This window comes from Cheilinus undulatus, linkage group 8 (genome assembly GCF_018320785.1).
Source record: "Cheilinus undulatus linkage group 8, ASM1832078v1, whole genome shotgun sequence".
Lineage (NCBI taxonomy): Eukaryota > Metazoa > Chordata > Actinopteri > Labriformes > Labridae > Cheilinus > Cheilinus undulatus.
The window spans coordinates 29,314,593-29,328,266 of record NC_054872.1 but is presented as its reverse complement, the minus strand read 5'-3'; the positions used below and the strand labels follow the sequence as shown (position 1 = coordinate 29,328,266).

General features: G+C 36.7%; 1 protein-coding gene across 1 annotated transcript in view; it reads right to left on the bottom strand.

Moving 5' to 3' along the window:
* Positions 1-5,041: 5,041 nt before the first annotated feature.
* itga8 (integrin, alpha 8) overlaps positions 5,042-13,674 on the bottom strand; it is a 71,408-nt gene continuing 62,775 nt past the window's right edge. Inside the window, exons 25-30 of the mRNA XM_041792854.1 lie at positions 13,147-13,305; positions 9,989-10,111; positions 9,780-9,893; positions 7,428-7,529; positions 7,229-7,351; positions 5,042-7,149 (exon numbers count right to left, since the gene is read on the bottom strand). Coding sequence (XP_041648788.1) covers positions 7,060-7,149; positions 7,229-7,351; positions 7,428-7,529; positions 9,780-9,893; positions 9,989-10,111; positions 13,147-13,305 — 711 coding nt within the window. The 3' untranslated portion in view covers positions 5,042-7,059. The remainder of the gene's footprint in view (positions 7,150-7,228; positions 7,352-7,427; positions 7,530-9,779; positions 9,894-9,988; positions 10,112-13,146; positions 13,306-13,674) is intronic.

Here is a 13,674-nt window from a genome sequence, read left to right as displayed (position 1 = left end):
AAGATATATTACCAAGAAGCATTGTTACAGCTAAGAAATAATCTACCAAACACAAATTTTCTTACTTTTTGTTTTAATTTTATTTTTTATGCCTTTATTTTAGAGAAGAGGACAGTGGATGGAGACAGAAACAGGGGTTAGAGTTTGGAGAAGAGACATGCGGGAAAGGAGCTGCAGGCCAGACTTCAACCGGGGCTACCTGCATACATGAGGCACAACCTTCCTGCTAGGCCATCTGTGCCTCATGGCAGGGGTTTTTGACATGAAAAATAATTCAACAGAATAAATCAGTCCTGTTGCTCATGGTAGTCTTTGCCATTGTTTTCCATAAGAGGCAGTTTCATAACCCTCTAAAAAATGTTCATAGGAACTTTATCTTCAGAGATACATTTTTATCCTGTCTGTCTTAAGCTGTTCTTGAAATACAAACTCTTCTTTTATTCCCAGCAACAGCTTTCATAATGTCTGCTCAAAGAAATGCTGAAAGGCCTGTTGAATGCTTCCATAGCAAGATACAAATCAATAATACCAACAGATGTGGATCTGATTAGAAGCATTGGTGCTAACCTTTTGACTAATATGCTTGTTTTGAGCCTGGCTCGGATTGAATTTGTTCTAAAAGGAGGTGTTTGTTGCCAAGATATTGTTTTAGTCACATGCTCGAGTAAGCTCCCTCCTTTTGTCCTCCTTCTTTTCTTTTTTTTAACATCCTGACTTAAAAACAAAAAAACAAAAAACATCCTTGCATTGCCCAAAATGACTAGCCCAGCAGTTTAGTTCATTATGTTAATTGTACAAAAACAAGCTTATCATTTTATGTAGAGCTGGTTTACGTTTTTACTGACAACATTTATCAGAAATTTATTATTTAAATATTGTCCATTGTTTCTTTCAAGCAGGACTATTTTTGCTGACCTCCATGGGCCTCCATAGCGCTGTGCCCCAGAGAGCTTTCCTCCTTTATGGGGGGGGGGGGTCCCACCTCTCATGCCATAGTAATCATGTGTAGCTTCACTTTTTTTTTCCTGTTTCTTGTCTTTGGGCTAAACAAAGTAAGTGATTATAGCTTCATCTTTACTGTCCTGAAAAAGACTGGTATCAATCCTCTCAACTAACTGTCTGCCAGAAAGCAAATACATGCATTACCCAAGTTGTGAATTCTTCCTTTAAAGGTCTTGTACATCCACAGTTATTCTGGCTAATTTGACCTCAGATCAGACTGACATATAAAAAGCAATGCTTTAAGTCAGTGGTTCCCATCCTGGGGTCTGGGTGCCCTGACATTTCAAAAATTAGATGTGCTTATATTTAAAAAAAAAAAAAAAGAAAAAAAAAAAACATCATTAGAAAAATCATACATGACAGTGTATTAGGGCTGCCCTAAAAGATAAAAAATAAAGAGGATCTGTTTTTTTTTTTTCTTTTTTTTTTTTTTTTTTTTTTGGAAAATTTGGACATTTTTTTGGGGTATTTTTAGGGTTATAAAGTCATATATTTACCAGGAAACAAACTCAGCATTTGATAAGTTATACATGAAAAAAACTAAATATGGAGTTTAAAAAATCATATTTTTTGACAATAGGTAAAAAATGCTGAGTTTGTCAATCAAACATTTACAACACTGTAAAGTTAATAAATTTACAAAAACAAACAAAATGAAAACAGTTCTTGTCTTTTGACTTTTTAATCCCAAAAATTCAAAGTTTTGGTTTATGTACATTTAGACTTAAAATAGAAAAAATATTTATTTTTTTCTTGTAAATTATCTACTTTTTAAACATGAGACATTCAAGCCTTTTTGGACAATGAACAGGTCCTATTTTTTATTTCTGTTTTTTTCTTGGGGGGGGGGGGGGGGGGGGGTGTAGAAAAAAAAGGATGGGAGCCACCACTTTAAGTTGCAACAACTCATCAACACAACATACAAAAAAAAAAAAAAAAACGGTTTAAGTAGACGTGTCCGGGTTGTTTCAACCCGTCTCACCTTATCAAGGACTAATCAAGCAGAATAAATGTGAACTTTTCTTATCTTGTCCCACTGGTGTGTAGAAGCTTTCAGTTCAATTGCTCATTAATAATACACTCGTTGTTACACGAACATGCTTCAACTGTGCCCCTAGAAAAAGAAAAAGTACATTCTCCTCTCATACAGTGTATAAGCCCCACATTGTGGTGATTTATGGAATTGCACTTTGTTATATGGGGTTGGGATGTGGGGTGTTTTAGTCTAACTAACACACAAAGTAATGTACAGCATGTGTGAGATATTTGTACTCAGTGCAGTATCTCAGTGATTTGTAAATAGCCAAAGTCTTCCATTATAATGTTGGTTTGACCTTGTGGCCATGGAGAGGATAAACACTGATCCCTGTGTACAGACCTTTGAAGTAAAGTTTAATTTCTAAAAATACACTATCATTTATTTGACAGAAGTACAAGTTATTGCTTCACCTAAGATATTTTTTTGCACCAGCTTAAAAAGCAGGACGTTGTGGGAGTTTAAGACTTTAAGAAGATTTTGTAACTGGGGCCTGTTTGTGGGTTCAGTCTCAGCTAAGATACACATTGTCCTACGTACAGTCTGTAATAGTATCAATAATGTTCCCTTATTTTGATGGTGTTGAGGTTTGCTAGTCAGAAACTGTTAAATCTTTACTTCAAATGTTTGGTTTTTCATTTGATCAAATATATTAAAAAATAAAGAGTCTAATGAAAAATACTGAATGTGTTCCTCTTCTTTGTAAGAATAAAGATTCAGAGTGTGCTTTGGTTACTTTTTTCCGTTTGATACGTATTTTGTCAGCTGTGTGGTTTTGATAAATGCTTCTGCTTGAGGTTTACCTGATAAAATCTTCACCTCTGTGCTGATGCTTCTATATTATCCTCAAGTATTCTGAAAATATGACAACACTATTTTGCTTTAAAATAGCCCAGTACTATCCTCTATTGTAAGCCTAACTTACTATTTTTCATTTAATATTATTAAAAGATGTGAAGGTTAATGACCAGAATTGAGAAAATGTACAATGGCTTTCTTACAGGGGGATGTAGAGACTACAATTTATCACTTGCTTTGTGTTTGAAATGGCTTGTTTTCATGAAGCTACAGGATCAGTGAAGACTAACTTGATTTGCATTTTTTAAGCTCTCTGAACCAACAAAAGATGTTTCAATTTACAACTGTGTTAAATCTAAAGAAAAACAGAATGCAATGCAGGCAAAGCCATACTGTTGTGATGAATGCAGTAAGTGGTACTACTGGCACACACAGACTTCTCCAGATTCTCTGAATCTGTGATGCCATTTTGTACTGGAGATGGTGGGATATTCAAAATCTTCTAAATTTTATGTTGAACATTTTTATGTTGCATAGGGACCTATATATAGAACATTTTTCAATTGTTTCTTGACTTTCAACTGTCTTTGCATCTCTCTCCTTTTGTAGCCATTCATGTTACTGACCTGTTTCCAATAAACCCAATTTGTTGCAAAATGCACCTCTAGCTGTTTTTATTAATACACTTACTTTTCCAGCCTTTTGTTGCCACGTCCCAACTTTTTTGAGATGTGTTTTTATCAAATTCAAAATGAGCTGATATTTTTGATGAAATGGTAAAATGTTCCAGTTTCAACATCTCATTTGTTGTTCTTTTGGGAATAAAATATGGGTTTTAATACAAATCACTGCATTCTGTTTTTACTTTAATTTCACACAGCACCCTTTTTTGAATCGGGGTTGTACATGGTTATAGAATCTCAGATGAAACTTGCATTGTAAACATCACCATTTTCATTATTGCAAATGCAAATTCCATACCTCTAGAACATTGGTCACCTTCATTGATCCTTGGCCCCTCTTGTTGGACATCAAAGAGCCTAGGGCTAGAGGTGTGTGTGTGTGTGTGTGTGTGTGTGTGTGTGCAGGGGGGAAGGGGGGGTGTCACATATATCCTTGAAAATGATGCTTCCTCACTCACAAATATCTGGCTACTTAAACAGCCACTCTGATCAGTCAGATGACAATTAGATCAACGGTTATTTGTAGTCAAATACTTCTAAAAAATGTATATTTTCACCTCTATGGATTCATTTCAAAGCTTTGAACTCTTAGTAAGTTCAAAAGGCCAATAGATAGTCGATAAGCTGTTCATGCTCTGTACTGGTCATACAAATATTTGAGACTGATTAGTGTCAATAACATCCTACTCTCCAAATCTTTTAGGGACATCAAGTGGTCAAAAAAATTCTGACAAATATATGGCTCAACACTGAGGCATAAACTGACATCAAGACTCTGAAATACTGCTTGTGTATGACTTGAATATCTTGACTTATAGGGAAGGTTGTGATGTTATTAACGAATCCTATAAATACACATCCACACTGACTCACACGCCACTGGCGCGGCTGTGGGAGTCAGTTTGAGGTTAGTTATCTCGCCAACAGGGTTTCACACCTTAAACCGTCCTGCTGTGAGGCAACAGCTCTGATCACTGCACCATTGTGTTGTGCAGCCCACCTGCTGCAATGTGGATCAATAATTACAAGATTTAATTCCTGTTATTACCACAAGAGGTCCCTATGCTACCTCAGGACGTTTCCTTCAAGTTTGATTATAGCCACAGTCATTCGGCTTTAATTTCTCATCTACACCACCAGGGGGAGCTAGAGTCCTTAATTCTGCAGTGGAGGCTAAAAGAAAGTTATGAAAAAATGACTGATGAGAAGGTTTTGGGATGGATTAGATACAGTTATAAATCTGTGTAAGATAAACTACATCTCCAGTGCATTTTAATGTATTACTTTCTGAAACATGGTCTGATGTGGATATTTCAGGGTTTTAATATTTACTGGAAACTGTTATGCAAAAGTTGATAAAAACTTTAGTGAGTAAATTCAGATAAATTTCAATCATACTGCTCAATTTTTTTTTTTTCTTAATACTTAATGATTTTGTGAGCTTACATCAATGTTTTTACTCTTACTTGGATGGACAGGAAAAGGAAAGGTTGACCTTAAATACTGAAAAGTAACAAGAATGTATCAAACAACACTTTATTGTAATAAAACCACACACTTCTTTCCAAAACCAGAAATGACTAAAACATGACACAATAAACATTTGTTGTCAGTTCAGGGTCTTGATGCCCTTTGCTTGGTCTGCCTGTGCATGAAACATTAACATCAGATACATTTATCACTGTGAAATGCTGTTCACTACAGCTTTAATACACACAGTCTCAGACTGTGTTATAATGTTGACTGTTCATCTATTTGTGCCTGATGTCTTATCATTGACATAGCAGTCACACTAACTGGATAGCAGGGCTTCAACTTCAGAAATATGACCTGATTCTTAAAAGATAAAACTCAAATTCCATTTCATTAAAACAGTAATAAGTTAGTTATTTGCCATTTTTAAACTTTTCTGGTGGGCCTGCAATGTCAGTCACTTCAAGAAATTGCTTTTATTGCTCAGTAATCCTAAAATCTGATATACTTATGAACCATTTATAAACATAAACCATGGAAACATTAAGCTCTAATAAAATAATGCCAGTGTAAACAAGCTTCAGTATCACACAACGTCCAAATATTGCACATATGTTCATAAATATACACATCAACTTTGTGCCTTCATGTTAACACGTGAATGTATTTGTGTGGGTGTGTCAATATGTGTGTGTATGTGAGACAAATCTGTATACCCACAGGTCAGTCTAAAGAAAACTGGATAAATTAAATCAGGGAGGACTTCAGAAGTGACCTACACACATACACGCTCAGAAAACACATAAACTCACTTAGTCAGTATGCTTACATGCATAGTAAAGTCGATCTTCCGTTATAACTCACTGGGTTATCTAACTGGGCTACTGTCCTTGTCCAAGTATTGACCTTGCTAACAAGCTAGCAAACAGTAAACTGGTAGTATCTATAGAAGTGAACACATGGACAAATTTACAGCTGTGTATTTCAAACACACTCATTGCTTTACTTTTGGCACCAATACGATGCATGTTATCCTTCAACTTACTGTAAAATTCAAAGGCAGAGGACAACAAGACAGCCACTATTGGCAAATACGTCCAATAATTTCCAGGTCAAAGTCCAGTGCGGAAACTGGGGAGAAGGCGCAGAGGGCCTAGTCCAGTTTGGGTCCGACTCACATGCATACATGCATTTACAAAAGTAAATCAATCTCCAACTGCATTATCTAGCAGGGTAAGTTCAACATTGAGACACTGATAAGATTTCAGTGGAACTAGCGCGTTAACATATATTCAAAAATCCCTTTATCAGTTCACCTCGCAAAGCTAATTGATTGCCCAGGTCCATGGCACTCATCAGGCAGAAACTAAACTTTCTCAGAGTTTTTACCATCAAATATCTATTTTTAGTTGGTCTTAGTTTATTTTAGTAAGTAGTTAGTAGTTTCTAGTTAGTTAGTCTTTCTCATGGGAAAAGGGTAATCTACTGACAGTTTTAGTGATTGTTTTAGTGTACGAAATTAAAACATTTCTGGACAATATTTCTTTATAGGATGGGAAACATATCCCATGCAATGGATATGTGAAAAAGTCTGGCGCGTCAGGTAAGGTTTTCCGGTCGCAATAACACAGTAATTCGACTTTTTCTAACTGCATGTAAACGTATTGACTGAGACACTTAAACATTGTTCTCAAATTTCTTAAACCCCACTCTCACAGAAACACAAAACACTGAAAAGCACTGTCTTCAGTCCATCCTGTTTTCACTTCTGTTCTTCATCATAAAGGTTAACAGTGGACATGTGTGTGTCTGCTTGTGACTGAGTCTGTTAAAAGTGTTTTGGTCCCTCTCAGTTCGGTTTGAACCACGGTCTTTGGTCCCAGTCTGTGTGGCGCTGCAGTCTTCAGCCCATCCTTCAGTCACTTTCAACACCCTAGAAGCAGCAGACCTCCATCAAAGAAACGCAGGGTCCATCTAGTACAGATCTCAGATCTGATTTAAGTTACTCAGAAGGTGCACATCCCTCCCAAACCACAGTCCTCCAATCAGGAGCTGTCATATGTCCTCTTAAGCGTCTACTGTTTGATCAGATGTCAGCTGCTCCTGGTCTGAGACGTCATCGTCAGCTGGAGGCCGTGCCCGGTCAAAGAAACCACACTGAGGGAATCACATTAACTCATTAGTGCATAATATAATTAAATGCTAGGGATGGTTTATGGTGTGTGTGTTCGTGTACCTTCCACATGGCTAACGTCAGCATGGCTAGCACCAGCAGCCCCAGGAGAATCGCCAAAATGATGACCCAAAGGGGAACAGCAAATGAAACATCAGGAGTGCCCCATAAAACAAGCGTCCCCATCTGTAGGACATAGAAAGAGACATATAGGTTTTCTGGTTTTACACCCTTGACACTCCTGTCACTGCCTGTATCTTACTGAGGTTGCATGTTGTGGTAGCCTGGTAGGTTGGACACGATAAGGCATTGCCGTGACCATGAATGACACAGTAGAGTTAAGGATGTAGGGGTCGTTTCGCCGCTGTGAGACAAAATAAGAAACAATGTTAAAGGAATTGTTTGACCATCACATGTTCCACTGAAGTTGAATCTTATAATTTTAAGGCAACAATAAAAAAGATGTTACTAATTTGCCAAGAAAAAAACAACAACAGCTTGATCATGAGCTGGCAGTATTTTAACTCCAATCTTTAACTCTTGGTTGGAAGTTAAATCATATTATAATTTTGTAGGCTTCTGCTTGGACTATGAACTACATAAAAACAGATGATCTGAAAATGAACATTTTATCACCTTTAGAAATATTAGCAACTAAAGAAAAAAAGATATTGTGAAATTCTAAAGGGGCAGTTCAGTAAACTAGGCCAGTGGTTTTCACCCTTTTTTGCCCAAGGCACACCATATCCATATAAAAATCCTCTTTAAAACACATTACTTTACTATGTTAAGTTGTTGTAAGAACATATGGTTATACAGATTCCCTTAGCACATCAAGACTTGCCCCAAAGCACAGAAGTGTTCCTCGCCACACCATTTGAGAAACACCAAGCTAGGCTACCTCTTAGAAGAATGTATTAAATACTCTTCACTAGCACTAACAAGTTATTCAACAGTTTAAGTAACAGGTCAGGTTATAGTTTGTTGATATTATATATATGATAGACATATTATTCATAACAAGTCCAATTAAAAAAATGATGGTTTACTATCGTCATAAGATGATGATTGAAATTTCTTTCCAGGCTAATGTCAATTTACTCTGAGAAACAGTAAAAGAAGCTCAGAGTGTCTCAAATTGAATACTTCTGTACTTTGAAGTGTACTGTATTACACTACACCTTAACGCAGTTCAGAGTACTTAATCAGAGCAGGTTAGTATTGTCTCAAAAAACACCAACAGCAAGTGACCTTGGTTTAACCGCTTCTTCTACTACATCTTCTTTAACAGCATGTTAAAAACAGATGTTAGACGATTATAATCAGAATTAACGGCTATTTTTACTCACTATTAGATAATGTTACTGGTATTTTATGCCAACATTATTCACTTAAAGAAAATTAATTTATGTAGCCTTTTTCCTGATTGAAATCTGCTGCCCATAACTAGTAGAATGTTAGCTAGCTATTGGATGCTAATGTCAACTAGTGCGTTAGCTTGCTAACAGTATCTGCTACACCACCAGTATGGTGGTGTAGCAGATACTGAGGGTGTGAAGTGTCCATTGTCTCGTACTCAATGATAGTTTTGAGTGCGCCAGTAGTATACTGTATTTGAATACTTACAGTACACTATGTACACCCATGCACTCAACATATGAGGAATTTAGGACAGAAGTATGCGATTTGGGGCACACTAGCTGAGTTGCAATATTGTAAGCTAGTGTAGGCTACGCTAACTAGCTAACTATAATATTAACTAGCTGAGGGGAGTAGTATCTAGCTAACACATAACAGCAAAAGCTTGCTATGTTAATCAAATCTAGAAACTATTTGAATGATGTGTAATGTTAGTTTTAGTGACTTAGCTTACGCTACCTCTTAAATGAACAAGTGTACTTAACCACTTTCAGTTAAAGGCTAAATTGTTTAAGAAACAATAAAAAAAGCTAAGATGCAGTAATGGTAGCTAGCATTGACTACGGTAAAGGTGGTAAGCTTTGTAATATTAACTAGCTAAGGACAGTAGTATTTGGCTAACAGCAAAACAGCTAACAGGAAACTTAACTTAGAAATTGTTGAATGATGTGTATTTATTTGCTTGCTAATGGTTATATTAGCCAAATAAGATTACATTAGCTAACTAATGGTAAAGACAATTCTCTAACATTTGTAATAATGTTTAGAATAAAGTAAATGGAAACATTAGCTGTAGTGAAGCTTATTAGCTTGGGGTTTCTGTTATTTTTTTTAACCTTATGATATGGCCTTATACAACCTTACAGCTTTTACCACCAAAATTTCTGGTGCAGTTTTATCAGTTGGCCTAAGTGGTAAAATGATGATCCAAGATTTGCAAGCAGCTTAATCAAATTTAAGGCTGTAATCATAAATATATATGACAAGAACATGCTATGTAAATAAATAGCTTACAAGAAAACAGGGCATGCTCTGTTTCCCCAAAAGCTAAAAAAAACAAAAAAAAAGAATGAACTGTGTTTTCATATTTAATCTTTGAAGGCCAGAAAAAAACTTCAACCCTTAGTTATTTGGTATTTAAGAACTAAACCCATGCCATTTAGAAATATTCAAGATGGCAGAACTACACACTGACCTGCAGGAAAGTTTGAGCCCAGAGTCTCGAACGGATCTTTACCACGGCACTCTGCCCTCGATCCAACCGACCGACCACACACGTGATCCTCAGACAGGAGATGTTTGTGCAGTTCTGTAGATCCAGTGCAGAAAGACATTACACCGCTAGAACTCATCATTTGCGATAATTTGACTTCTTGAAAGGATCTGAATGGTTGTTAGGCTCACCAAGGTTTTATCACTGTAACTCTGAGTGCCAGTAACAGCTCGCTTGTGGCGACGAGTAGGAGGAGGAGTGCTGGTGTTCCTCAGAAAACCTAACAACTCAGGTGTGTCCTGGAGAGAGGAAATCTAAGACAGACAAGAAAAGAGATAATTACCATAATTTTAAATAATTTAAAACTTTCTGAAAATAAATGATCCAAAATGACTGAACCAAGACTTTCATCCTTTAAGTGGATGATTGCTGAAAATTGTCTTGCATGTTTTAATTGGTCACTGTGTCCATCAGAATTGATTGATTGTTTGAATTTTCAAACAAGATTCACTGCTTGTCAAAGACCTATCTTTAGACATCACCTTTAAATTATGTGTTTCTATCTTTTGGGGGCTATTTAAATAGAACAAAGTCATTATCACAAATGTCTGGTCTGCATTGCACATGTGCACTGATTCAGCCAGAGATGCCAGAAAATAAAGAGTGAGCTTGTAGACCTGAAGATAGAACCTGCTTGTAAAGAAAGATTTAAAAGATGTTTTAAGAGATGTAATAAAATAGAAAACAAAATCACCACCTTAGGAAAACAGTGTGACATTTTGAAAAAGTCAGTCCAATAAAGGAGTATTTTGTTTAAAGAAGGATTTTATTTCACGACTGGGGCTCAGGAACCGACAGCAATGGAAGAAAGACATATGAGACTGAAATGTTCTCACGTCACAGATGAACAGATAGAAAAGAGCTATATATCTTATTTGTATTTCACCTGGGAGACTGGGTTTGGAAAGAGGCCTGTGAATGCAGCCAACTAGTTTTGGATGTGCAGCACAGCAACAAAAGTTATCTCCCTTTCTTCCAGCAGTCTAATATAAATCAGTGACAGAGAAACAGGATACAGATGACAACAACTGTGTATATAAATGTAGGCCTATTTAAGTTGAATAAAGGCTAAGCAAGTTATGTAATATTTAATTATTTATATATATTATCATCTCCGCCAAGGAGGTTATGTGATCAGCAGGGTTTGTTAGTTAGTTTGTTTGTTAGCAACATAACTCAAAAGCTTAAGGATGGATTTTCATGAAATTTTCAGGAAATGTCAGAAATGGCATAAGGAAGAACTGATTAGATTTTGGGTCTGATCCGGATCACTGTCTGGATCCAGGAATTTTTAAAAGGATTCTGTACTATTGGGAGATAGGGCTAATGCAGGAGGTCTGTGCTCTCCGAGTGCTTTTCTAGTTTATTTTTATATTATGTTCAGATTTATGGATTAATGTTTTAACTAAGGCATGACTAAAGCCTGTCACATTAAGAAATCTTTGCATGTATTTGAGTGGGCAGCAAACAATACTTTTAAATGTTACAACTCTTGTACTTAGCCCGGTGGTTCTTAATTGTGCACAGAGCTCCTTAAAAACAATTTGAATGATCCAGAAATTTTCACCCACTTGAATGTAGTTTAGGAAAAAATGTTGCGGTTTGGACCTCGGATGCGGATGCGAAACCAACATGTTTAAAAAGCACATCACAACAGAAGCCCTGGGAGGATATGCATGCAAGGAGGCACTTGACTACATACACATGAAGTTAAGCGCTGTCATATAATTAAGATCAGCTGATCTCATGCAAACCCTCATCAGCTGACGGCCAGCTGACTCACTCTAGGCTGGCTATAGGCTAATTCCACTCATGCTGCCATATTTAAACTGCTCTTAAACTGCAACTCTCCTCCACCCAAGCTCTTCCTTTGTTTTATTTCTGACTTTATCATTGGCAATCTGTTGTCACTGCTCTTCTCTGGGTTTTTGCTGCTCTCTCCCTGCCTCAAGCTTTCCATGTGGGCACAGGAAAAGCAGGAATGTGTACTGTTCCTGCTTGATGCATGCAGGTTTTTGGGAGGTCAGGGGGCCTGAACAGCCACACTGCCAAAAATAAATTATGGAAATAATTAATCCCAAATTAATCTGTGTTTCTTGACAACGTGGTTCTGATTAAACCACTATCTTTTAAAGTGCTTTACAAATCATGTTCTTATTAGGTCATGATATAGTTCAGAATTTAGTTTCTTCTTGGGCAAGTAAGTTCTAGTATTGGATCTTCATGTGAGCTAGCAATATCAATTCCAGGCTAATGTTAATGGCTGTAACAGTAAATTTTCTTAAACATCAACATAAGAAAAACATGACACAAATAACTCAAAGCAACTGTGAGATACATCAAACCTCTATAGAAAAAGGTTCATCTTTTATCCTTGTCATATCATGTGTACTTCTAGGTTGTGTTTTTGATGAAAAATTCCTCCTTTATTGGTCAAATGTATTACCCATCTCTTCACTGCTTCGAAAAATGTTGCACACCTACCCCACTGCCGAGTTTACTGGCATCAAACATATAATATTACAGGACCAATGAATACTCTCTGTGATAGTATTTTATGTTTTTGATGATCAGTAAGGGACATCAGTGCTAATTTCAGTCTGTTTAACAACCAGCTAAAAAGTTGTCACAGGAGCTTTAAACAATGCAGTAATAACAAAATTATAAATTGTTAGTATGCTTTCTGTGCATGCAATCTTTTAACCAGTGTAACCCACAGCATACTGATAATTCTATCTACACAGGCTGACTGTGAGCCTGGTATGTTAGGTAGGGGAAAGATAAAATCAAAAGAAAATAAGAAAAAGAATCTGACCAACTAGTATAGAGAGCGAGTATCTGTTTCATTTTCTTTTTATATGATTACAGCTTGCAGCATTTCACTTGACAAAATAATTCTTTTTTTTCCCCAGTAACTCCATGTTTTCTTCTTGAATTACCCCACAGATTGCATGTTAGATATGAGAAAATATTCAAGGTCTTATTTTGACTAATAAGCATAATTTGACATACCCTTAGTTTGGAGCCAACTGGCAAAAAAGATGGAAAGCAGCCAAACAACGGGTACAATTATGTTTTAAATAAGCAGGTATAAATGATGGAAATGAATGGAAAATAAGCTGCAAGCAATATGATAAACTGAAGTCTGTTGTAGGTCTGGGGTTGTTCTTTTTTATGAAAGTTGAATTAGTAGGTAGAACTACTCATTCTCACTACAGGCAATACTTACATAGGCATAATTACATGATTGTGTCTTGAATAAGTTTCTGAATATTCTGTGTAATGATACCTGCAGGTCGAGTGGGTTAAGGCTGGTGTTCGTCTGGCAGCTAATTGGTCCGTCAGTTTGAATCTCCATGGCATACAGCAGGTTCTCGTCACGGAAACGGGAAGGCCAGCCGACCTGGAGCTCCGCATCCTGAATGCTGCTGGGACCAGAGTTATGGAGCTAGAGTCGAAGAGAAAAGAACAAAAAACAGCAGGAGGTTGTCAGACTCAGGCTTTCTTCTGTCTTATTAGTAGGTCTCAAGTGACTGAGGCTTTAATCAGGTTATCATAACTGAAGGATGATGACACACGCCACCTGTGTTTTAAGTTCCCTTCATTCATCGGGGATTGAAATATAAGACAGGGTAAACCTCTGCATCACCTGGCTCATCATTTTACATCAAAATTAAATGAAGTATGAGCTTAAACAAACCATCAATTCAATAAATCCTCATTTATGTCTCTCTTTTTCTCTCTCACATACACACATGGTCATTTACACTGAAGCAAGTCATCCAAACAGGACATGATCCTTGTGCTGCAGGGCAGG